We start from the raw sequence: 22,901 nt of genomic DNA on the forward strand, positions 1-22,901 counted from the left end.
ATACCGCAACACGCAAACGTATGAATAAACAGCTTACCTAGCCAAACAAAACAAGCAAAGGTATCATCCTTATGACACAAGTTATTCTCTAGACCTTTGCGTATGGATGAGAAAAGAAGAGAAGGAAAAAGGAAGGAGGGGGAGAGAGACAAGAAGCACAGCCCGGTGTCTCCAGTACAACACATAAACTCAGTCCACTGAAGATTCAGGAAAACGCCTTCTCACAGACGGCCATTAATGACTGTTACTAGGTTATTGTTACTAGGGTCTTAACAGCTCACAGGGAAGGTAGCTGGTCTGGAGACGGAATGCCCGGTCCAATGTTTGACTCCAGTCACAATTTCAACGGGGGCATACCTGGGTTGCGGTCCAGCTGAGTTGCCAGGCGTGTGTTGGAGTGGTCCACCCTCTTAGTGCTGCAAAAAAGAGCAAGACTTCAACTTTCACACAATGGTTTACTGTAAAATTAGCAAAAAGGGAAATCTTAAGAGAAATCCAAAGCCATGGAGATACCATGGGTAACAGGAAATTGCATACATTACTATTATGATTATTATACATTAAATGAGACTGCTTGAGATGCATTTCAACCAAACCCAAAAAAAACTGGATGCTCAGATTAACAGAAGCCTAATAGTTACAGAAGGAACATTATGAATACTAAAAAGGCCACAAGAAAACCATATTATAAATGAACCAGATTGTCGAAATGACTGCCTAGAGTCATTTCTAGCTCTTACTTTAGTCTAACTCTTGGCACCACTCACTTGTAGTCCCGTTCCCAGAACTTGACGGGTCGGGTGTAGGAGGTAACGAAGACAGCACTGCCCAGGACAGGGTTCAGAGGGGTGGAGAAGAGGGCGGAGAACACCGCCTGGATGAACAGCATGGCCGAGTCTGCGTGTGGGGTCGAGGTCAAGGAGCTTTGGGACACTTAATGGTCTTACAATTTGGTCACGTGGCAGAGCCTTTCATGCAAAGTGACTAACAAACGTGCATTTCGCATGGGGAGCAAATGGCATCTTCAGCGGCTATCCTGTGGTGTACACAGATGATGTAGTGCTTGGTGCGAGGGCAGGGCCAGGGGCCCGAGGGAAAGGATACGGGGCACAGCGAAAGGCTGGGCGAAGGCGTGGAAGGCGGAGCCCCAGGTGATCTGCCAGGGCGCGATGTAGGTGAGGACGAAGCGCAGCTTGTACAGCAGGTCCCACAGCTGGAGGGAACAAGGCACAGACGAGCAGTCAGCGCAGGCCCAGAGACTGGGAGCCACACGACTGAAACCCAACACAACTGCACCGTGGGAGCAGGACCTGTGGGCTTTAATCATAGGTACTGCGATGTGTAGTGTAGCGTGTCAGTTGTGAAATCCCTGTTCTGTCATTGCGGCCGTGGTGCAGTGCTGGGGTGGTGGGGGTGCTGACCTTGCTGAAGAGGATGGACATGAAGTAGTAGTCGAGGAGGAAGGTCTCGGAGAAGCGCGGGTAGTCGAAGTGGAAGAAGAGGGCGGTGAAGCAGAGCGTGACGTACTGCTGGGACGGCGTGCAGAAGGACGAGCGGAGCAGCTTCATCCCCGCCAGAGAGATGAACAGAGAGCGGCTACTGCAGAGAGAGGGAGAGAGGGGGGGAGAGGGAGAGAGAGGGGGAAAGAGGGGGAGAGAGGGACAGATAATTTATGTCACTTATCAAAAATTCGGCCCAAAATGTATCCAAAGGTCAGTCTGATTGATACTCCTGAAGTGCAGAGGAGGTGTTTACTAAAGGCCCAGTTTCTCAGGGTGAACACAGAGAGGAGGTGCTTACTAGAGGCCCAGTTTCTCGGGGTGCACGCTGGCGGCCTGGGCCTCGGTGGTCAGGGAGTTGAGGATGACGGCGGGGTAGACAAAGTACTTCTCCACACACTGCAGCCAGGCGTAGAGCTTCTCAAACCACATGAGCTGGGCGGCGTCTGGAACAGGGCGAGAGCGCGTCAGCACGGTGGAGCTGCGGAACAGCCCGTGTGAACGGGACAGCCTGGGGGGAGCAGGACGAGGAGGGGGCCCCCTTGGTGGGGCGGACACTCACCCCGGACCTCGAACTGGCAGTACTCGCGGGAGCGGAGCACGGGGTGGGCCAGGCAGAACCAGGGCAGCTGCTTGCGGAGCTGGGGCAGCAGGTAGTGCGTGAGGAAGCCCACCACCCCCGCCAGCACGTACAGGACGAAGCTCAGGGCAGGCTGGGGACAGACGGGAGAGGTTTTAAAACAAGCGCTGGTACGCATAGCACAGTGCAGCACAGTGCAGCCATGAGAACAGGCCATTCAGCCCAGCAATGCTCCCCTTTTTTCTACCCCGAAGTGTACCTACTGCTTAGTTTGGGTCAATAGTATCTAGCACCGTATCAAGTCTGGTCTTGAAAACCCCCAGTGTTTCTACCTGCACTACATGACCTGGCAAGCTATTCCACACAATGACCACTCAAGAGAGATAATCATGGGAATTCATTGGTAAAATACAGCCTTTATGGCAGGGGTGGGCAATTCCGGTCCTGGAGGGCCGGTGTGTATGCAGGTTTTTGTTTCCACCGATTACCCTGGCTAAATGAACTAATTGGCTGCATGCACTGGTTCACTCAGAGATTAGATCACAGTAAAACGGGGGACACAATAGCAGTCTTCGGCTGTCAATCATCAAGAAATTTACTGTAGCTAAAATTCCAGATGGAATAAAAGGCTAATTATGTAATTAAGACCAGAAGTTGGTATGAAATCCAGAAATGGATACGGCCCTCTCTGCCCACCTCTGCTTTATGGGGTAATTTCCAAATTGAACACACAGTGCGGTTGTAAAAATGTCAGATTAACTCCTTGGCATGTGGTCCTGAAGCTGTAAAATTAAGACTGCAGCAGACCTTCTGAAGCAGAAGCTGCCAGGTTAACGTGGAGGCACGCGGTTCTGAAGTGGTCAGATTAACTGTGAGAAGCGGTCACACAACGCAGCGGTCTGGTAGGAGCTCACCTGCAGGGCGATGAAGACGGTGCTGGCGCTGATGGCGAAGGTGATGACTGCCATCAGGGGGCACATGACCAGGTCAGAGTGAAGGGTTTCTCTCTGCAGTGGAGGAGACGAGCATAGGGCAACCGTTAAACCGCTGACCGCAAACACACCAGCAGATGGTTCAGTTCAACCCCACCCTTTGAAGAGCAGGTTTTTTTGGAATGTTTAAGTGTTCTAGAACTCCACTTGTGACGGCCCGCTCGTATCCGTTTCTGGTTTTCCTTTTTTTTGTCTTTCAAGTGGCTGGCTGAGGAACAACTCATCAACTTAATGAGGTGCACCTGTGGCCGGAGGCTTTGGCTTAAGACATCTGCCATTCCTGCAGTTGGGGCTTGCTTCCTCCCATGCTGACAAGCCTTTTTGTTTGACTGGCTAACCTTTATATGTATCCAGTCTTATTCAATTTATGTACCTACATTAAATACATGACACATAGCGCTACACACCTCATTACTAATTTTGGTATATTCTGTTATCTTTTGTCTTATTAAATTCTATTATTTTGTTATTCCTTAAACTGGTGTGTGTTCTTCATGTTACGATTTACGAGCGATCGTAACATAATGGGGGCTCGTCCCGGATCCTTTTTGATCCCTTTATTTTTACTTGCATTGCGAGTTTGAATGCCTTATTTCGGAATAAGGCGGTTTTGGCATCTGTTTATATTTGGTCGCCGCGGCGTCGTTACTTCAGGTAGCTTTGTTCTTTGGCATGAGTAAGTACTCATCTGATTCCTTTTAGTAGGACTCGTTTCGTGTCCATTTGTTTGTATTATCTGGATTTGCTATCTGGATTTGTTTGTGTTTTCTGGATTGGCGTAGCCTATTTTCCAGTGGTCTAAGCTACCGTAACACTTTGAACAGATGCCAATAGACACGCATTGGTTTATATAGACTAGTTCATGCTTGTTTAAATTTGATCGTGGGAGTGAAGAATAATTATTCTAGTTCCAGTTTCGTGAGTTGGAGCTACTATTTCTGTTCCCCGCTGCTCCATCCTTCCGAGGACCGGTGAGTGTTACCATACTAGTGTGCAATTAAAGTATTGATTTGTTCTGATAATACTTGTGTAATAATTACTGGTGCTTAAAGCTATATTCCCCTGATAGGTTGAGCGGCACGGCCGGGAGGCCTGTCGATTTTTTTTATTTTAGTTTGTTATTTTCGGGTTGTTCGTGACGGTGGGGGCACGCTCCGACGTTACGGTGGTAACTTGTCAATTGGTTATTCATTGTGCGTACGGTTTCAGCGTTTAAAGCCGCCTCGAGCCGTAGGGACTCCCAGAAGACTAGGGTTGATCAGGTAGATCTGTGGGGAAAGCTCCTTCAGTTTTTTTGCACACTGTTTGGTTGCAAATTGTTGTCTTGGTTGGTTTTTTTTTCGGTTGGGTGCAATAGCGGAGAGTAAAGTATTTATGCGACTATAACTTTGGAATTTGTTTGTTCATTGCCATTTTGGTATAATCTCCACTAATTTAGTTAATCCGTTTCAATTACCTCATTATGTCTAAAGAGAAATTTGAAATTAAAAAGACTCCTTCTCTGGTGGTTGCTGCATTTTTGGAACAACCCAGCTGGTCTAGGTTAGATGCACTTCGTAAGGATTGCTTGATTGAATTGGCGGAGCAGTTGGGCCATTCCGACGTGGGGGAAAAACTTAGAAAGCCTGAAATAAAGAATTTATTGGTGGAATTGATTGTTAATAGGGGTTTATTAGAGGCCCCAGAAGCCGTAGAAGGTCCTTTGATGGCGGCTTTGATTGATCCCAAACCTAGTTCAGGTAGTGTAGGTGCGGATGGGCGTTTGGTTTTTCAGCAACTCGCATTGGAACAGGACAAAATTGCGTTAGAGCAGAGAAGACTGGATTTTGAGGAAAGGAAAGCAAATGCCGACCAGGAATTTCGTATGGCCCAAATTGATTTGCTCAAAGAGGGGGTGAGTCCTGGTGACTTGAATGCCACTTGGGGTGGATCTTTGTTTCCCTCTAGTAGTAGCCGTGGTGCGCCAGCGTTTGATATTGTAAAAAATTTAAGATTACTTCCTAGGTTCAATGAAAAAGACGTTGATACTTTCTTTATTCTATTTGAGCGTGTAGCTGATACTTTGGGGTGGCCGGATGTACCAAGAACACTGATGCTTCAGTGTATTTTTACTGGGAAGGCTCAGGCAGCGTATTCAGCACTAACATCTGAACAGTGCTCTAACTATAACATCGTCAAATCCGCTGTTCTAAAATCCTATGAGTTAGTTCCTGAGGCTTATCGCCAAAAATTTAGGAATTATAAGAAAGGGGCAGGGCAAATGCACGTTGAATTCGCTAGGGAGTCATTGAGTTTTTTTGACCGCTGGATTAAAGCATCCACTGTTACTACATTTGAACAATTACGTGATTTACTGGTACTTGAGCAGTTTAAGAATTCTGTTCCCGACCGCGTTGCTACTTATGTTAATGAGCACAAAGTGCAGACGGCAGCGGATGCAGCTGTGCTTGCTGATGAATTTGTGCTGACGCATAAAAGTGGGTTTGGAGACCACCGTTTTCGTAGCCATGCTTTTAATAACGTTGATCCTTGTCAGTCTCAATCAGAAGATCCTTCTGGTATTGGTAATGATGCAAATGCAGGTGAGAAAAAGATTGATCGTAAATTAACTGGGAAAAAGCTTAATGGGGCTTGTGCCTATTGTAAACAAAAAGGCCATTGGATTAGTGATTGTCCGGTTCTTAAAGAAAAAAATAAGTCCGCTCAATTTAGGGTTGCTGCTTTAGCAGCCCCTGTGCCATGCTCACGTAATTGTATTGATACTCCTAAGGTGATTCATTTGAAAATTCAGGATCCTGTTCCCTCTATAAAGGTTACTCCATGTATAGAGTTTGCTCCATTTCTCACTAAAGGTTTTGTATCTCTTGATGGTAACACAGTGAAGCAGGCTGTTACAATACTGAGGGATACAGGGGCAACTCAATCAATTCTTTTGGAGGGTATTTTGCCCCTTTCATCAAAAACTGATATTGGACGCAGTGTGTTAATACAGGGCATTGAATTGTCCCATGTGAATGTTCCATTACATGAAATTAATCTATCTTCTGATTTGGTCAATGGCAAGGTTGTAGTGGGTGTGCGCCCCTCCCTGCCAGTAGCGGGAGTTACTTTCCTTTTAGGAAATGATTTGGCTGGTGGCGCTGTGTGGAAAGATGTACAGCGCCCTCTAGAGGTTGTCTCTGTCCCATGCATGTCTACGGAGGTGGCTGTGAATGCGCGGAGGTACCCAGAGGGGTTTTCGGCTTGTGCCATTACTCGGGCTATGAGCCGTAACAGCATTAAGGCCCCTGTTGACCATTTAAAAAAGGAGTATCCCTGTTCATTGATTGATCTAAGTGAGACCTTTCTGGTAGATCCGGTGGACGCCGTTTCACCTGTAGACAAAGCCTTAAAGAGCCGATCTGGTAAGGTAATCAGTCCCCTGTCGGTTTCTTCTCAGGAGTTTATCTCTGATCAGAAAGCTGATTCTTCATTGGCTGTGGCACCGAAGGCAGAGGATGATGCAGTGCTGGTTACTGTCGCTGTCGCCAAAAATATAAACCAGGTCCCTCCTTTGTCTACTACTGCATCTGTTATGCCTTTCCGATATCCTTTTTCACAAGGAGTAGTAGGGGATGCTGCAGAGGATGTAATTATGCCGGCTGACTGTGTTTTTCAGGATAGACTTAATAACTCTGAGTTCTTATGTAACCTTGAATCTCAGTTTGCACATTTGTCTGTTTCTGAACGTGCTGACCTGGTTCAATTAATTAATTTGCACTTGTCCCTCTTTCCTGACATCCTGTCACGTACAACATTGGTCGAACGTGATATTGATGTCGGTGACTCTCCTCCCATTAGGCAACGGTTTTATCAAGTCTCGCCAAACAAACGGAAGCAGCTTGATGCCGAATTGGAATGCATGCTTAACATAGCAGAACATAGTTATTCTAATTGGTCTTCGCCTTGCCTGTTGGTGCCTAAGCCTGATGGCACCTACAGATTTTGTACCGATTACCGTAAAGTTACTGCAGTAACTAAGGCCGACTGTTACCCATTGCCGCGTATGGAGGACTGTGTCGACCAAGTGGGTGTTGGCTGACGCCTTGAGCCGTGCTCCGGTGGACAGTTAATTGTCGCTGTTCTCACTTTGACTTTTGCCTTCCTTTACTCTCATCAATCTGCTGATCTTATCTCTCTCGCTTTGGCACTCTTCTGCTCACTTTTTTCCCCACCCCGGTGCACAGGAAGGGGGGTGTGGAGGTTAGGGGGCCAGTAGAGAAGTGGACTGGTTATTGTGGTGGAGGCAGAGGAACCCTGGAGTAAGGGAAGTATTGTTGTAATTTTCCTCTTCTCTCTTTTGCACCCTCTTTTTTTTTGGTGTCGACTCAAGTGTTCATTTGTACATTTGGTGCACATTATGGGCCGATGGGAGTTGTTTTGTTAAAAAAAATAATAATAATAAAGTCAATGATTTATTGATAACTAGTGATTTATCTGTTTAATATTCGTTTATTAATGTTCTAGAGGGCCTTATGGTCCCTCTTCTTTATGGGGGAAGGTGTGACGGCCCGCTCGTATCCGTTTCTGGTTTTCCTTTTTTTTGTCTTTCAAGTGGCTGGCTGAGGAACAAGAAGGTCATCAACTTAATGAGGTGCACCTGTGGCCGGAGGCTTTGGCTTAAGACATCTGCCATTCCTGCAGTTGGGGCTTGCTTCCTCCCATGCTGACAAGCCTTTTTGTTTGACTGGCTAACCTTTATATGTATCCAGTCTTATTCAATTTATGTACCTACATTAAATACATGACACATAGCTCTACACACCTCATTACTAATTTTGGTATATTCTGTTATCTTTTGTCTTATTAAATTCTATTATTTTGTTATTCCTTAAACTGGTGTGTGTCCTTCATGTTACGATTTACGAGCGATCGTAACACACTGCTTTCAGTTACCAGTAGTTACTGTGAAATCAGCATTAGAATGTTTGGTTAAGAACATTCCAATCACATGCCACCTTACATGTACACGTCTTACACAAGGGTTAACAGCTTCACTCAAAGTGTAAAATGAACTGACGGTAATCTGACACACACGCCCAAGGCAGACCCCACTGAGAGAGCGAGATACAGGACGGGGGCGTACCACGGAATCACGCAGCTTGTCCGGCAGGGGGTCCTTAATCTCCAGGGGTGGTTCCTCCGGACTCCTGCCATCCAGCTCGGGGAAGAACCGTGAGCGAATGAGAGACCTGCGGGTGTGGGAACAGCAGTCATGACAGCGTTCAGCCTGTTACCACAATTCATGAAACAAAACAGAAATAATGCTGATTTATCTAGAATATGTAACAGTTAATGTCATTAACATTTTTGGCTGACAGGGAGGGGTTTATCCCAGCAAAAGCCTGTCCACATCAATAACTATGACTACGACGGTGACAAATTATATCCCCGGATTGCTTTTTTCCAGCTGCAGAGACAATGAAACACTAACAGCCAAACAAAAATACATCCAAATTTACAGGGCGTCACGTAGAAAACAGCAGATCGTTGATCAGTCTGGATGCTCACATCTTTCTTGTCATAGTTACAGTTACCCTTCTAGCCCTTGAGCAAGGCTGTTAGTCCTGCCTGGAGCAACGTGGGGCTGCCTCCTGCTTCGTCTAATCAACTGTAACTCACCAGAGGACGGTGGGGTCGCTGCTCTGGCGGCTGAGATGGTAGGACAGAGCCAGGAGCAGCCCGCAAAACACCGAGAACAGCACCGGGACGTGGAGCTCGTCCCACGGGGCCTAAACACACACACACACACACACGTGCAAACAAACAAACATGAATAAAAACAGCCGAGTACAAGTTATGAGCAGGAAACATTGAACAGTGGCCCTCAACCGACGGTTACTCACATTGATGGCACCGAGGCAGAATCCGTACAGCAGGGCAGCCACCAGCACACTGCGCAGTAGGCTGTATAACGAGGACAGGGGGCTGGTCGTGGCTGGACACACACACACACACACACAAGAACAGGTCAATTGGGTCCCTATGACACACACACACACAAAATAAAAGAATCTCACATGCTTGTCAGGTCTCACCTGTACCACCAAAGATGTGCATGTCAACCTGCTCCAGTAGACACATCACAAAGGTGTTGACCTGAGGAAGGAGCCCGAAGAGGAACACCACTGGGAAACACAGGGTGAACACTGCCGTGGGAAAGAGATAGAGAGAGAGAGGGAGAGGGAGAGGGAGAGGGAGAGGGAAGGAGAAAGGGAGAGGGAAGGAGAAAGGGAGAGAGGGAGTGAGAGGCAGAGAAAGATGGGAAGATTAACAAACTGGCCATTGACAAAGGCAAATGCTTCAAAGCACATAGTGGTGTAGCCTCTTGTCTTATGGCTAAGGTGCTTGACTGGGATGTGGAAGCCTGGTGGTTCAAGCCCCAGTGCAGCTGCTGGGCCCTTAAGCATTGCCCTTAACCCTGCATTACTCCAGCGGGGGATAGTGTGTAATGTAATGGTGTGTAATATAAAGGTGTGCAGGGGAGGGGTCTGTGCACTGACCTATGAGCACGTCCCTGGTGCAGAGCAGGAAGTGAGAGGAGAAGAAGGTGACTCCGTACAGGCTGAAGGGCTGCAGGGAGCTGGAGCTGCCCACCAGGTCAGACAGCCAGATCAGCCCACAGCACAGGCAGAAGTACACCGGCCGACTGTACACGATGATCCAGTTATGCCCCTGGAGAGAGCAACACACACACACACACACACACACACACACACACACACACACACACACACAGGTATACACAACACACACAGACAGACACAGACATGCGATACACACAGACACACAATACAGACAGACATGTACACACACAGACAGACAGACAGACGAATACGAGAACACAGCCAAGAGATCAAGTCAGCCTAGGGAACACAAGCACGTATGTCTTTGTGGTGGTCTAACATGATTAGCTTCATGTACACGGCAGTGTGCTGTAGGGGATAATAGGGGTCACTGCGTCTCACTCACATGCATGGGGGAGGCCGCGTCTGGCTGAACACTCTGAAAGAGACAAAAGCAGGAGTCAGACAGGGACAAGGCTCTCTGAGAAGAAGCATACACACGCTAAAATAAAGGTGTGAAAAGTGGCTTAAAAAAGAAATCTTACCCTATAGGTACATAAAACTGTACCCCTCGCCAGCAATATATAATCTCATTGCATCTTTTGCAATTAAAATGTGCTCATTTATACCCAAAATTCGGGGTACATTTGGGAAATTTGATCCTTGAACAAAAATGTACCTCCCCAGTCACTTTATTTCTGAGTGTGGGCATGGGCGCTAAACTCAGCCACCTCTCATTAGTGACAGTTACCAGTTAGCCTTCCACTTCGCTGTGGTGACAAGCAATTTCCCCCCGAGACACAAATATAGTGCGCTCTACGCTACTTCCTGGAGAATTCCACTATCTCTTTCCTCTTTATAGGCTGTACTGTGGGTTACACCAGAAAAAGCACGTGAAACCATGACGATCGTTAGAGAAGTGAGAACTGGGTACTGTGGGCTTCCTCACAGTCAATCAGGTGAGAGTAATCAAATTTACTCAGAAAGATGGCAAATGGCTCAAAGTCAGGGTCAAACAGCTAATTTTACTGAAGTATCATGACATTTATATTTGATTTATCATCAGTTTAGCCAGCTAAAATTTAATCATAAAGGATAGCTTAATTGCATAATTGATTGCATTTTTATTAAAGAATTTGCATTTGAATGGCTGGCGAGAACGAAGTGTGCATGTATAAAATTTGAAGTTACATTTCTGGAGACAGCACAGAGAAACTGACCTTCACCAGAAAAAGGGAGCAGGAAAGGGGAACTAAAACCCTTTTGTGCATAAATGAATGACACACAGGGTTCAGACCACAGTCGCAGTTCCTGGTTTCTACACCGTGGGCATGAGAATCATGCTAGTAAATGGTGGGTGCCTCACATCGGTTGTGTTCTCTAGGTTGGTTGAGTTAAGTTTCCCCCTCATCACTGTAAAGCGATTTGAGTGTCTAGAAAAGTGCTATATAAATGTAACAATCTATCAATCTATATTATTTACAATGTCAATACATGTACACGGTTAACATATTTACAAAGTTAACACTAACACAGATAAGTAAGTTAAGCAAGAAAACACAGGGTCTTTTTTGCACCCTCCCTGGCTAAGGCCTTACCTTGAGCAGGGAGTACTGGCAGCTGGCGATGACGAGGCAGAACTGGAAGACCCAGATGTCCCTGAAGAAGCCCTGCAGCAGCAGCAGGAAGCCCAGGAAAGCCACCATGCTGGCCAGCAGCACCGCAAACACGTTCTCCCCCACACGCCGGTTCCTGCAGGAACACGCACAACGCGCTCGTGTTCATCACAACCGTCTCGTGTTCATCACAACAAGCTCGGGTTCATCACAACAAGCTCGGGTTCATCACAACCGTCTCGGGTTCATCACAACAAGCTCAGGTTCACCACAACAAGCTCAGGTTCATCAGCAACTGAGCCATTTACTACTTTAAATATGGCATAACAGCAACAGCAATAAGAAGGAATAGATACTTTATTGAACCCCGTGGGGTAATGCATCCTCTGCATTTGACCCATCCTAGTTACTTAGGAGCAGTGGACAGCCACAGTGCAGCGTGTGGGGACCAACTCCATACAGGTTTACATGCTGACAGTTGGATTTCCTTTCCATTTTGAATTTGCCTCACAAGGCGAGTATCTGTGTTAACATCGTACCTCAAAACTCAGATTGGTCATTCATTAATTAGCATGTACACCTGTGGTGACAGTTTTCAGTTGGGTATATGACTGCCATCAGCACACCATTTCAGTGATTCGGTGACAATATGCCCAAATGCTTGGATGTTTTCACCTCAACTTAATTCAAACTTTCAGTGTGGAAAAAGTGTGCAGTTACATTAGACATGCAGATGACATGACTGCCACCTGGTGGTTGGAAAGACTACATGAGAAAAGAACTGAATTCAGCTGAAATCAAAATGATCATTTTCCTCAATTTACTCAATTCTTCATAACCATACAAACGCATCTTAAAGTACATATTCCATAAAATTATCCTCAATTATTATGTCACTATTTTGACCAAGATTTTCCAGTGAACATTTATGGATTTAAAATTGCACTCATGGAGGAAAAAAGCATGTGTAATATAACTGACGAGTTAAAAAAACAAAAAACAAAAAAAAAAAACAACGGGCGTCGCAATGTTACTTAAATGAAGCACACTGGCATTTCATTTAATTGCATGTTCATTCCCCCTGTATTCCCAGCGGTTGGTTTGTCCCGATCTCCCCCCTCCCGACCCCAGGCTTGGTACGCTCCGGCGCTCACCGGTCCAGTAGGGCCAGCAGGGCCAGCCGGTCGTAGCGGACCCGCAGCCACTTCCCCGGGAGGACCCAGAAGCGGTAGTACTGCTTTGGCTTGGCCTTCTCCTCGATCATCAGAGTGTTCTCCTGAGACTCGTGCACCGACTCGTGGTCCAGGTCAAACTGGAAAGATAGCAGGAGGGTCAGGACAAGGGAGTCTCCAGATAACAGTATATTACAGTTATTTAGCTGACACTTATCTTACAGTTGATTACACTAAGCAGGGGCCAATCCCCCCTGGAGCAATGTGGGGTTAAGGGCCTTCGTCAGGGGCCACTAGGCTACTCACAAAGTGAGCTTTGTGCCCATGACGCAGAACCGACTCAGATTAGCAGAGGGTTGGGCCGTGCTAATGTCACTGCATCAGTGAACCTGGCTCAGATTAGCAGATTTTTGGGCTGTGCTGATCTCACGGTCTGTAATCAGTGCCCGAGGTGACAGGTGTGAATCTCACCTCTGGAATCTCCAGCGGGACCCTGCGCACCTGCATCCCCTGCAGCACGACGGGCCTGGGCTGCAGCATGGAGAGCACCGGCGCCCCCTCCTGGACATCCGCAGAGGTGAAGCTGGAGGACTGGGACTGCCTCTCCCGCTCCCTGGGGGAGGTCAGGGGAGGAACATTACATTACCAGTTATTTAGTTGATGCTTTTATCCAAAGGGAAATAAAGCCGATTCGATTAAGCAGGGGACAATCCCATCTGGAGTACTGTTAAGGGCAGCAGCTGCACCGATCGTATTGTGGCTACACTTGGGCTTGAACCACCAAAGTTCCAGGTCCACTAGGCTACAGGCGGCCCCACACACAGGGGAGGTGCAGTGCACTACATCACAGCCAGGATAAAGCTGCTCACACGATCAGCATCAGAGCACTCCACACAGTGTCAAACTGCTCACTTTGAGGAGAGGGTGTTGACACCACACTGAGCAGCAACGTAACACTTGCCGTAGCGCAGGGCTGAAAAACGGCAAGACGTTTCAGCTCTGACTGAGTTTGACGCCAAGCTTTCCGTAGCGTGTCCAATCACATTAAGGCTGTGTGTGATGCAGACAGATATAAACAGGAAAGAACAGCTAATTCTTCCTAGAAGGATGACGTCAAGTCCAACAGCTGGCTGCACTCGACTCCTCTAATGTTTTGTCACTTGGCGTTGAATGCAGTGTTCAAATTTTGTAGTGTGAAAGAGGCTTAAGGGACTTACTGAACGGGGTCCTCGTATCCTCCACCAGAAGGCCCGAAAGTGTAAGACCTCTTCACTCCTATAGTGCACACACACACACACACACACACACACACACACACACACACAAAAACAACGTCAACGACAGGTACACACTCACAACTGCATCGTGTTGTGTTTCGTTGGTTTCTGACACAGGTCATTTCTTACACAATTTTAAGTTGTTGAAAAGATACATTTCAGTTCTAAAATAATTCTCATTTGGTTTACAGCCTCCCATTTGTCTTGCCACTGAATTGTCATTGCTGGTTTTGATCCTGTGAGTTTGAGAAATTTGGCAAAAACGTACTGATCCCAGTACCGCTAAAGGCCCATCCACACCAAGAACTCTAACCATAACGATGTGAGCATCGACATTGCTGAAGGGTAATAGTCTGTAAATAGCCTCTCGGCTATGCAGCAGGAAAAAAAGTCACAATGAAAGTCATCCCAAAGATATCGTTTGTCACTGTCGTTCTTGTGGTGTGGACTTCACCATCCACTTCAGGTAGAACCATTTTTAAAACGATACAGTCATAGTTAACGTTAGTTCTTGTTCTTGGTGTGGACGGGCCTTAATTCTGCACCAACAGCTAGTCTTGCTCTTCAGACTGACCTTGGGACAGCTAGTGTGGTCCTCAGACTGACCCCGGGACAGCTACTCTGGTCCTCAGACTGACCCTGGTATAGCTACTCTGGTCCTCAGACTGACCCTGGGACAGCTACTCTGGACATCAAACTGATCCCAGTACAGCCTCAACCCTGCCCGACCCCTGCCCCCCGGCCCCTCACCGCTCTCGTCGTAGAAGTAGTGCACGGCGCCCTCGGAGGTGTCGTCGAAGGTGGAGGCCTCGTGCACGCCCCCGCGGGGGAGCAGCAGGGAGGAGGCGAACTGCAGGGCGGAGGGCAGGGTGAGCGCGCGCGAGTGCGAAGAGGCGCGTGCCCGCTGCAGGTCCTGCAGGCTGGAGAGGCGTCGCCACGGAGACACAACCACATCACAGCAGTCAGAGCCACACCTGGCGACAGGCCCACGGTCATTCTACCCACAATGCACCGGGTGCCGTGACAGAGTAGGACGAGGTCACGTTTCCTAATGTACTGCCAACCGGTACTTAGATGCAGAAATGCCAAAATGTACATGGTCATGAATAACTTACTGATTTTAGGTACAAGGTCAAAGTTATAGAAGGTCAAAGTTCACCTGCACTGTGGGCATATCCCAAGACTGCAAAACGTTAGCCAGACCTCTTTTTGGGGTTTAGGGAGCTTATTCTTTAGACAGACCCTTTTATTAGTAACTGCTTCATTAACCTAGGCTAGTCTGTGGTGCAGGCTGAGGGCCTTTTGGAGGGGAGGGCCTTTTGTGTACCTTGGGGGGGAGCCCATAGCGGAGGGTGGGGGGGTAGGGTTGCTCCCGGCGTTGTGTCGTCTGCGGATGGCCTGCGTCCTCTTCACACTGCTGACTGAGTCCCTCTTACCCACCTCCTCTGGAGCCAGGGCTGGGGGGGAGAGCGGGAGCAGGGGAAATAAAGAGAGAGAGAGGGAGGGGAGGGCGGGTTAGTGAGAGAGAGAGAGAGAGAGAGAGAGTGCAACAGTGGGAAAGAGAAAAGGCAGAATCAGAAAGCGAGAGATGGATGGCAACAGGATCAGAAAGGAAGAGGGAAGGTTGGGTGGTGCAAGCCCCGGTGTAGCCACAATAAGATCCGCACAGCTGTTGGGTCCTTGAGCAAGGCGCTTAAGCCCACATTGCACCGGGAGGGATTGTCCCCTGATTAGTCAAATCAATCAACAAATGAAAAGTCACTTTGGATAAAAGCATCAGATAAATAACAATGTAATGTAAATACTGCAGCTGTAAGGGGACACGATAGAGGATACAATCACAGGACAGGTTTGGGGGCAGAGAGGGGTGGGGATAGGGGGAATGGGAAGGGGATGGCCTGTGTTCTGTGCTCAGCACTTTGGAGTTCAGGGCACAGTTCCAGTAACCTAATCTAATCTAATCTGAGCCCAGTTCTGTGCGATCCAATCCAAACCCCCAAGGCACACCACACAAGAGTCACTGTAAAAACCCAAAACACAGCATTCAGACTAATCAAGCCGGCAGAAAAAGCACACGTCACACTCACAACCGGGATGATCTGGGCTGTCTGAGCTTTTAATAAAATGTCTGTCTCAGATCGAGTGCCCCAAAAACACATAAAAAAATAAATAAATAAAACTTCAGACCAGTGATGCATTCGGCTTTTCGGGACCAAAAAAAAAAAAAACAGGACATCTGGGAATTTGAGCTGCTGGTACATCCAGCCAGATTAATCTGCCGGAGGCAGTAATGCACTCAGTCAGTCTGAATGGAGATAAGAGGCAAAATGGCTGCCGTCACAGGAGATCCTTAACTCGATCATAATAATTAACAGGTCATCATCTGTGCATCGACAGACGAGCACGGAGCGACAAATAAAACATGGCCTCCGCAGAACTGCTGAAGCCGGAGAAAGCTCCAGCCCCTCCTTCGAATGAGCAAAGTTTGGGGAGGTCAGCTGAGTCTGAACCACAACCTGAGAAATGTTCTCCTTCTCCAGGCCATCACATTAGTTATTTAGCTGATGCTTTTATCCAAAGTGACTTACAGCTGATTGGACAAAGCAGGGGACAACCCCCCATGGAGCAATGTCGGGTTGAGGGCCCAACAGCTGTGTAGATCTTTTTGTGGCTACACAAGGAATTGAACCACCAACCCTCCAGGACCCAGTCATATATCTTAGCCACTAGGCTCCAGCCTGCCCCTCTTTTCAGTTAACTTTCCTTTTTTTTTTTTTAAGTCACTGAAATGACCAAAGCCCATGAGCTTCAGACCTACAGGATCACCCTGTGTGTGTTTTAGCTCCTGGACTTACTTGGACATGGTGCAGTGAAATGCTTCTGAAACAGAAGACAGTAAATGATTAACCGCTGGGGTTGCCAAACTCCAGACATGGAGGGCTGTCGTGTCTGCTAGTCTTTGTGGTCTCATTTAAATTAGAAGCCAATTGAGGTGTGTGGAGTCTCTAGGCAATCAATGACTGAAATTATTCACTTGCGGCAAAAGGCACTGAAAACCACAAGATACTGCAGCCGTTCAGGAGCAGGGCTGCCTGACCCTGTTCCTGGAGATCTACCATCCTGTAGGTTTTCACTGGTTGAAATGAAAACCTATAGATCTCCAAGAACAGGTTTGGCCCTTACAGTAAGGGAATTCTCTGCAGGTCATCAGTGACCTGGAGCCCATCCTCACCTCCACCCACAGCTCCCTCCTCCACCAGCTCCCCGGCCCTCCAGCCGGTGTGGTTCCCTGCCCAGGACCCGCCCTGGGAGTCCAGCCGGTGCCGATGTCCCCCGGGGAACCCCTCCAGATGCGCCGTGCGGGCTTCCAGGTCGGACTTGGAGACGGTGAGGGGTCGGGGGGCCGCCGAACCCGATGGTACGAGGGGCAGGGGCGCGGAGGACACCCCCCCGGCACTGCTGTGGCCCCCCCCGGCCCCGTCCATGCTCAGCACCCGGGCGTGGGTCTTGGCGCTGGCCGTGCTGGCCGACCGCTGGGCCCCCCGAGGGTGGAGCACCACGCGGTCCGACGACTCCTCGCCCTCCCGGGGACTGGGCAGCGGGGCGCCGGAGGGGGGCAGAGGCTGCGCCCCGGCCGAGTCGGGGGAGTAGCAGGACGTGGAGGAGCTGGAGTCGTCGTCGGAGCTGTAGCGGCGCTGGGAGCCCAGGCTGGAGGCGGCGCTCATGTCGCTGCCCTCGCTGCCGTCGTCCTCGTCGCTGGAGTCCTCGTACAGCCGCTCGCTGTAGGCCTTGGCGGCCAGCCGGCTGCGTACGGGGATGTAGTCCCGGTGCTGCCCGCGGCCGTGGTGGTGCCGGCGGTACGAGCCGCAGTCGAAGCTGCTGCTGCCGGCCCCGCCTCGTTTCCGCGGGGCTTTCCGCCTGCCGGGCCTGTGCCCCGCCCCGCCACCGCCGCTCCCCGTCCCGGAGCGGAGCAGCTTCAGGTCTTTGGGCCGCACCACCTGCTGCGGGACGTCCGATAGCAGGAAGGGCGGGGGGGTGATGGGGAGGTTGGGGTCGGAGCAGCCCAGGCCTGCAGGGACAGAGCTGGCTTGCCGGGGCGGGGGCAGAGGGGGTAGGGGGGCCTCGGACCGCCCACTGCTGGAGGGGGAGGAGTCCTGGAGGGGCAGCAGGGGGAGCTCCGGGGGGAGGGCGGAAACACTCTCCCCCTCAACCAGGGTCCTGTCTGGGTCTGGGTCCAGCCCCAGGGAGAGGTCTTTGGAGGGTGAGCGGAGAAGCTCGCTGTCCGAGAGGTCGTCCGTGTCGCTCCCGGCCAGCTCTGGGGGGCTGGGTTTGGGGGGGTCCGTGTGGGAAGGGAGGGCGGCGGTGGTCCCGGAGGGGGCGGCCCGGGGCAGGCTCAGCGAGGGGCTCTCCAGCTGGGTGGAGTCCGTCTTCTCGCTGCGGTAGCTGCTCACCGTGCTGAGCGTCTCGCGGTCCGTGGCACCGCCCCCGCCGCTGAAGCAGCTGTCGGTGGACCCCGCCGCCATGGCGACGCCAGTCCGGTTGCCGGGCGTGTGGCGGCCGGAGCCGGCGGCGAAGGAGACGGGGTCGAGCCCCAGGCCCAGCAGGTTCTCGCTCAGCTCCTCGCTCAGGCTGCTCTTGATCAGCGGGCTCAGCGGGGCGTCCCCCAGGCTCTCCGACTCCCCCGAGGGCCCCAGGGGCGAGTAGCCCCCCGTCCCAGGCCCCTCTGGACTCCTCCGGCCCCCGCGCTCCTCCAGCCGCTCCCCGTCGTCCTCGTCCCCCTGGCTGCAGGGGGAGGGGGGTGCTGAGGGGCATTCGCCAGGGACGCTGGCCCCGAAACCTCCCGACATCACCCCGCCCACACCCATCAGGCCGGGGAAGTCATTGGCCAGAGCAGCAGCCAGGCAGGACTGGACCACGCTGGCGCCCCCTGCAGGCAAGACAGAGGAATACAAACCATTCAGAGAGTATTTGGCCACAGAGAAGCACTACCACTCCTTCGCACCCTGACCATTTGAATCATTTCTATCATTTTTCCATGACCTTTCAAGGACATTTTTTGGGCATTTTTCCATGACTTGCATGACAATGTACAAGTTACCATCCAAAACTTTGAGCCGCTCTGTGATCTCAGTGGCTAACAAAAAGGGAAAAGCAAAGAAAAGTACAGAAATGTATGTAATCTCAGCTGTAAAAGTACTGCTTAATAGCTTGATTGTAGCCTGGCCAACAGTTTTCCTGGACAAATACTGTACGTCCAGGACATTTTGTAAATTCTCATTGTCCAGGTGTTTTCCATGGCTGGAAAACTAGTTCATAACTTTCCAGGATGAGTGGGAACCTCATGGGTATTTTAGCTAAACACATTACACACAGCTTCTGTAAGCAAACACACAGATTGGACTATGCATGCATTTGTGCTGTGCAATATTTCTGGATTTAACGGCAGGCTCATTGTGACGTCACTCACTGATGGTGTCCTGGGAGCTGTGTCGGAGGATCTCCCTGTGCGCCGAGGTCACGATCACGTTGTTACTGCCCTGCTCCCTCATCAGGTCCTTAATGTCTGAGGGCGAACAGACCGGACGTCAGCCTTCATTCATGCTCCTTTCCCCCCCCTATCTACGAGCGTTTTCTTTGCAACCACTTTTAACCCTTTATTCTCCCAGGTTCTAACAGCCAATCTGAGGCCAGTACCCACAAGCGCTCCGCGGAAGTGTCTGCTGTCAGCCGTGGCTACATCTGATGCCACGTTCTGCAAGCAGAGGCGTGGAGGTGTCGGAGGGTTCTGGAAAACTGGTACTGGTAACTCCAAGCAACGGTGCCACCGGCAAGCAGAGGACGCGATTCTGAACCGTGGGTGTACTGTACACTGCACGCTGTACTCCAGATCTTTAGCCAAAAGTACCACAAGGAGCACCCAGAAAGATGCATGAATATGCATAGAAATAAAAACTAATTATATTAACTGTAAACTGTAAGGTAGCAAATATGTGATTAGAATTTAATGAACATTCTGACGTTGATGTAACAATCATTGCTTGAAATTCCTTGGGGAGGGGAAAAAACTGTTTGAAAAGACGTTTTAATAACCCACTCTTCAAAGGGCTGGTAGATTGCTCATTACTGCGCGACTAGAATATCACAACCTCATTCTCCGGCTGTCAGCTGTATATTTTGTCTAAACCACTCCTGCCAGAATTACTGTAGAAGCTTCTTTAGTAAAAAAAAAAAAACCTCTTTGGTCTAAAATTCTCACACAAGTGCGCGAGCAGACAAAGCAGGAGCCGAGTTCGCCTGTGAGCAGAGCTACACAGCTGCTGGTGGAAAAGCTGAGACTACACCCGTATCTTCAGCACAGATGGCTGATAAGCACCGTACCTTTGGAGCCTCCCGTGTCATCGAGCTGTGGCAGGAATTCCTGAGAGAGTGGGGAGGAAAAAAGGTATGGGAATCAACCAGAGACCATTTTGCAAAGAACACTGGGCAGATATGGGCCTGTTACGCAAAAAGATGTTATCTGAGCATCTGGAAGGCAGGGCTACACTGAGGTTTGAGCCACTAACCTTCCAGGTCCCAGTTAAGGACCTTGGCCATTAGGCTGTTGGCCGCTCCTACATGGGCGGGGGGGGAGTTTTGGGAGAAAGGCGGCCGGGACTCACCGACACCTGGTTCAGCCCAAAGAGAGAGTGCTGGGAGCTGCAGCGGACCGGGGGGGTCGAGTTCACCTTACGGAACACCGTCATCTCCACTCCTCCACTGCTGTCCCTGAGAGGAGGGGGGGGCAGATTTAATGTTAGCACGCTGACTTTGAACCTCTGCGCTTGTTGCCTCGCCTGCTGTGTGTCTGTACCGGTGCTGGTTCAGGTCTTTATTGTTACAGTACCTGTACTGGTTTGGATTGTTATGGTACCTGTGCTTGTTCTGGCTGTTATGGCTAAGATACCTGTGCTGGTTCAGGTCGTTATGGTTATGGTACCGGAGTTGGTTCTGGTTGTTATGGTTACGGTACATTTTTTACATTAACATTTTAATCATTTGGCAGACGCTTTTAATCCAAAGCGACTTACAAGTGCATAGGTTCTTCCACAGGTTTAAAAGCATCAAATCCATAACTAGCAAAATACGAATGAAGAGCTGTTCTAAAAAAATATGGGGAGGGATTCTGCTGTCCTGACAGTGGTAGGCAAGTCATTCCACCACTGAGGAACCAGAACATAAAACAGGTGTGAACGTGCAGCTCGACCGCCAGGTGCTCGTAGTGAAGGAACCACAAGGCGACCAGAGCTGGCAGACCAGAGTGGTCTTGCTGGGGTGTAGGGAGCAATTAAAGATTGTATGTAAAGTGGGGCAGTCCTGCAGGTACCTGTGCTGGTTCAGGTCGTTATGGTTACAGTACCTGAAATAGTTCGGGTTATTTTCGTTACGGTACCCGTGTTGGTTCCCGTTGCTGTGGTTACAGCACCGGCGCTGGTTGCAGTTGTTATGGTACCTGTGCTGGTTCAGGTCGTTATGGTTACGGTACCTGTGCTGGTTCCCGCGCATGTCTCCGCCCTCCTCCACCTCCTCCACCCGCAGGGCGTCGGCGGTCAGCGAGGCCTGCCTCTTCTCCACAATCTCCCCCAGGTCGAACATGGTGTGCAGGCGGAAGTTTACAGCCTTGACGGCCGTGAAGAAGACCGCCACCACCAGGCAGTACAGGCCCGCCACCACCATGCTGGAAGGCAAGGCCTGGAGGACAGACATTGCCCACAGGGGAAAATCAACCACACAGAAACACCCCACCCTTCAGCCTAATGACAAATGTCGCTCAACTTTTATTTAAGCTTTTTATATCTGTACAAGGAAGTGTTCGCATCTGTACAGGTAGAATGGTTGCCAAGGATAAAGCCATTACAGGAATCCCACCTTTGCTTGCACATCATACTTTGCGTATATTACATAATTCGTTTTTAGCAAATTTCCTTATTCACATTGACTTTACAAGGCAATCACGGGAAGTCACAGAATCGTTTTAGCAGAAGGACAGCAGTCTGGAATGGATACATAGCCCACATCCTCCACTGTGGCTTTGTGACACAAAATGTTTGTGCATTTTCTGTCTTCCCCCCCGAAACAGCTCTTTTGAGCCCTCCTTACCGTAGACCTTCTGATGATTTGGCAAAAACACCAAAACTTCCAAATAACAAGACCAGTTTACAGCTCAGTTGACAAGAACACCCTAGTACAGCAAAATGATATTAATTGAGCATTTGAAACTGCTTGAATTTGGAGCGGTGTCCTCATCCGGTACACATACAAATTATAAAATGCACGCCCCCTGTGGGAAGCGAAAGCTTGGCCACAAATTGATTGTTCTGCAAAGCAATGGCCCATAATTAGTCACAATAGCACAATCAACAAAGTAAGTGTCAACAGGCCACAAAAAGACTGTTTTGTTATTTGTCTCCAGACCTGAACTTTACAAAAATTGTACGGTTTGAATTGAAGAGGGCAGTCCACCTGCAGACTGAATGATCTGAACGATTCGGAAAGATCCTGATTGGTCAAGGATTCCTTCCAGGATGCAAGAGACCACAGAGCAGTGTCATCCTTCTGAAGAGAGGGTGCTCAAAAGTGCTCAAATCAGGGGTACCTTTAATATCAATGCTCGTCTTTTTGGGAAATAACATACTTTCTCTGAGCAACTACATTAGTACGAAAGATAATATAAATGACGCTTTTTGGTTTATTTTCTTTGGCTGATCTTTATCATGCGTGTCAATAATTTTACTAGAGACTGCATGTCAGTGTGCGTGCGTTACACATTCACAAGCCACTATTCATGTTGACACTACTTTTCCTCAACCATCTAAAATAACCAGAGATAAAGCACAGCTACCAACAAATCCATTTCATCAGCAATCGACGGGTCTTTCGATCTGTCTGAGTGTTGGCAGAAGCACTGTGTCTGAGGGTGAGAACTTGCTCAGACAATCCACCAGCAATTGCACAATTCACCCTTTTTTTACACCAGTTCTCTTTTTTCATGAGTCCATTAACCATTCTGTCGCTTTGTCCTTCAAACTACTTGAACAAAATTTACCCTCACAAAAAAATATATAGATTTTGCAAGCACAAACTTCTGCAAGGTTCATCCGCTTCAAAAAGTACAAGTAACCAA

At 49.2% G+C, this 22,901-nt stretch overlaps 1 protein-coding gene across 1 annotated transcript in view; it reads right to left on the reverse strand.

Moving 5' to 3' along the window:
• LOC133132152 (pecanex-like protein 3) overlaps nucleotides 1-22,901 on the reverse strand; it is a 37,673-nt gene that overhangs the window by 11,244 nt on the left and 3,528 nt on the right. The window contains exons 2-25 of the mRNA XM_061247361.1: nucleotides 21,264-21,469; nucleotides 20,401-20,506; nucleotides 20,120-20,159; nucleotides 19,209-19,304; nucleotides 16,974-18,668; nucleotides 15,069-15,198; nucleotides 14,492-14,661; nucleotides 13,682-13,739; nucleotides 12,936-13,077; nucleotides 12,447-12,604; nucleotides 11,275-11,428; nucleotides 10,083-10,115; nucleotides 9,614-9,785; nucleotides 9,149-9,259; nucleotides 8,957-9,048; nucleotides 8,733-8,842; nucleotides 8,197-8,302; nucleotides 2,994-3,086; nucleotides 2,062-2,212; nucleotides 1,801-1,945; nucleotides 1,422-1,599; nucleotides 1,105-1,213; nucleotides 768-897; nucleotides 358-416 (exon numbers count right to left, since the gene is read on the reverse strand). Coding sequence (XP_061103345.1) covers nucleotides 358-416; nucleotides 768-897; nucleotides 1,105-1,213; nucleotides 1,422-1,599; nucleotides 1,801-1,945; nucleotides 2,062-2,212; nucleotides 2,994-3,086; nucleotides 8,197-8,302; nucleotides 8,733-8,842; nucleotides 8,957-9,048; nucleotides 9,149-9,259; nucleotides 9,614-9,785; nucleotides 10,083-10,115; nucleotides 11,275-11,428; nucleotides 12,447-12,604; nucleotides 12,936-13,077; nucleotides 13,682-13,739; nucleotides 14,492-14,661; nucleotides 15,069-15,198; nucleotides 16,974-18,668; nucleotides 19,209-19,304; nucleotides 20,120-20,159; nucleotides 20,401-20,506; nucleotides 21,264-21,469 — 4,444 coding nt within the window. The remainder of the gene's footprint in view (nucleotides 1-357; nucleotides 417-767; nucleotides 898-1,104; nucleotides 1,214-1,421; nucleotides 1,600-1,800; nucleotides 1,946-2,061; nucleotides 2,213-2,993; nucleotides 3,087-8,196; nucleotides 8,303-8,732; nucleotides 8,843-8,956; nucleotides 9,049-9,148; nucleotides 9,260-9,613; nucleotides 9,786-10,082; nucleotides 10,116-11,274; nucleotides 11,429-12,446; nucleotides 12,605-12,935; nucleotides 13,078-13,681; nucleotides 13,740-14,491; nucleotides 14,662-15,068; nucleotides 15,199-16,973; nucleotides 18,669-19,208; nucleotides 19,305-20,119; nucleotides 20,160-20,400; nucleotides 20,507-21,263; nucleotides 21,470-22,901) is intronic.

This window comes from Conger conger, chromosome 7 (assembly GCF_963514075.1).
Source record: "Conger conger chromosome 7, fConCon1.1, whole genome shotgun sequence".
Classification (NCBI taxonomy): Eukaryota; Metazoa; Chordata; class Actinopteri; order Anguilliformes; family Congridae; genus Conger; species Conger conger.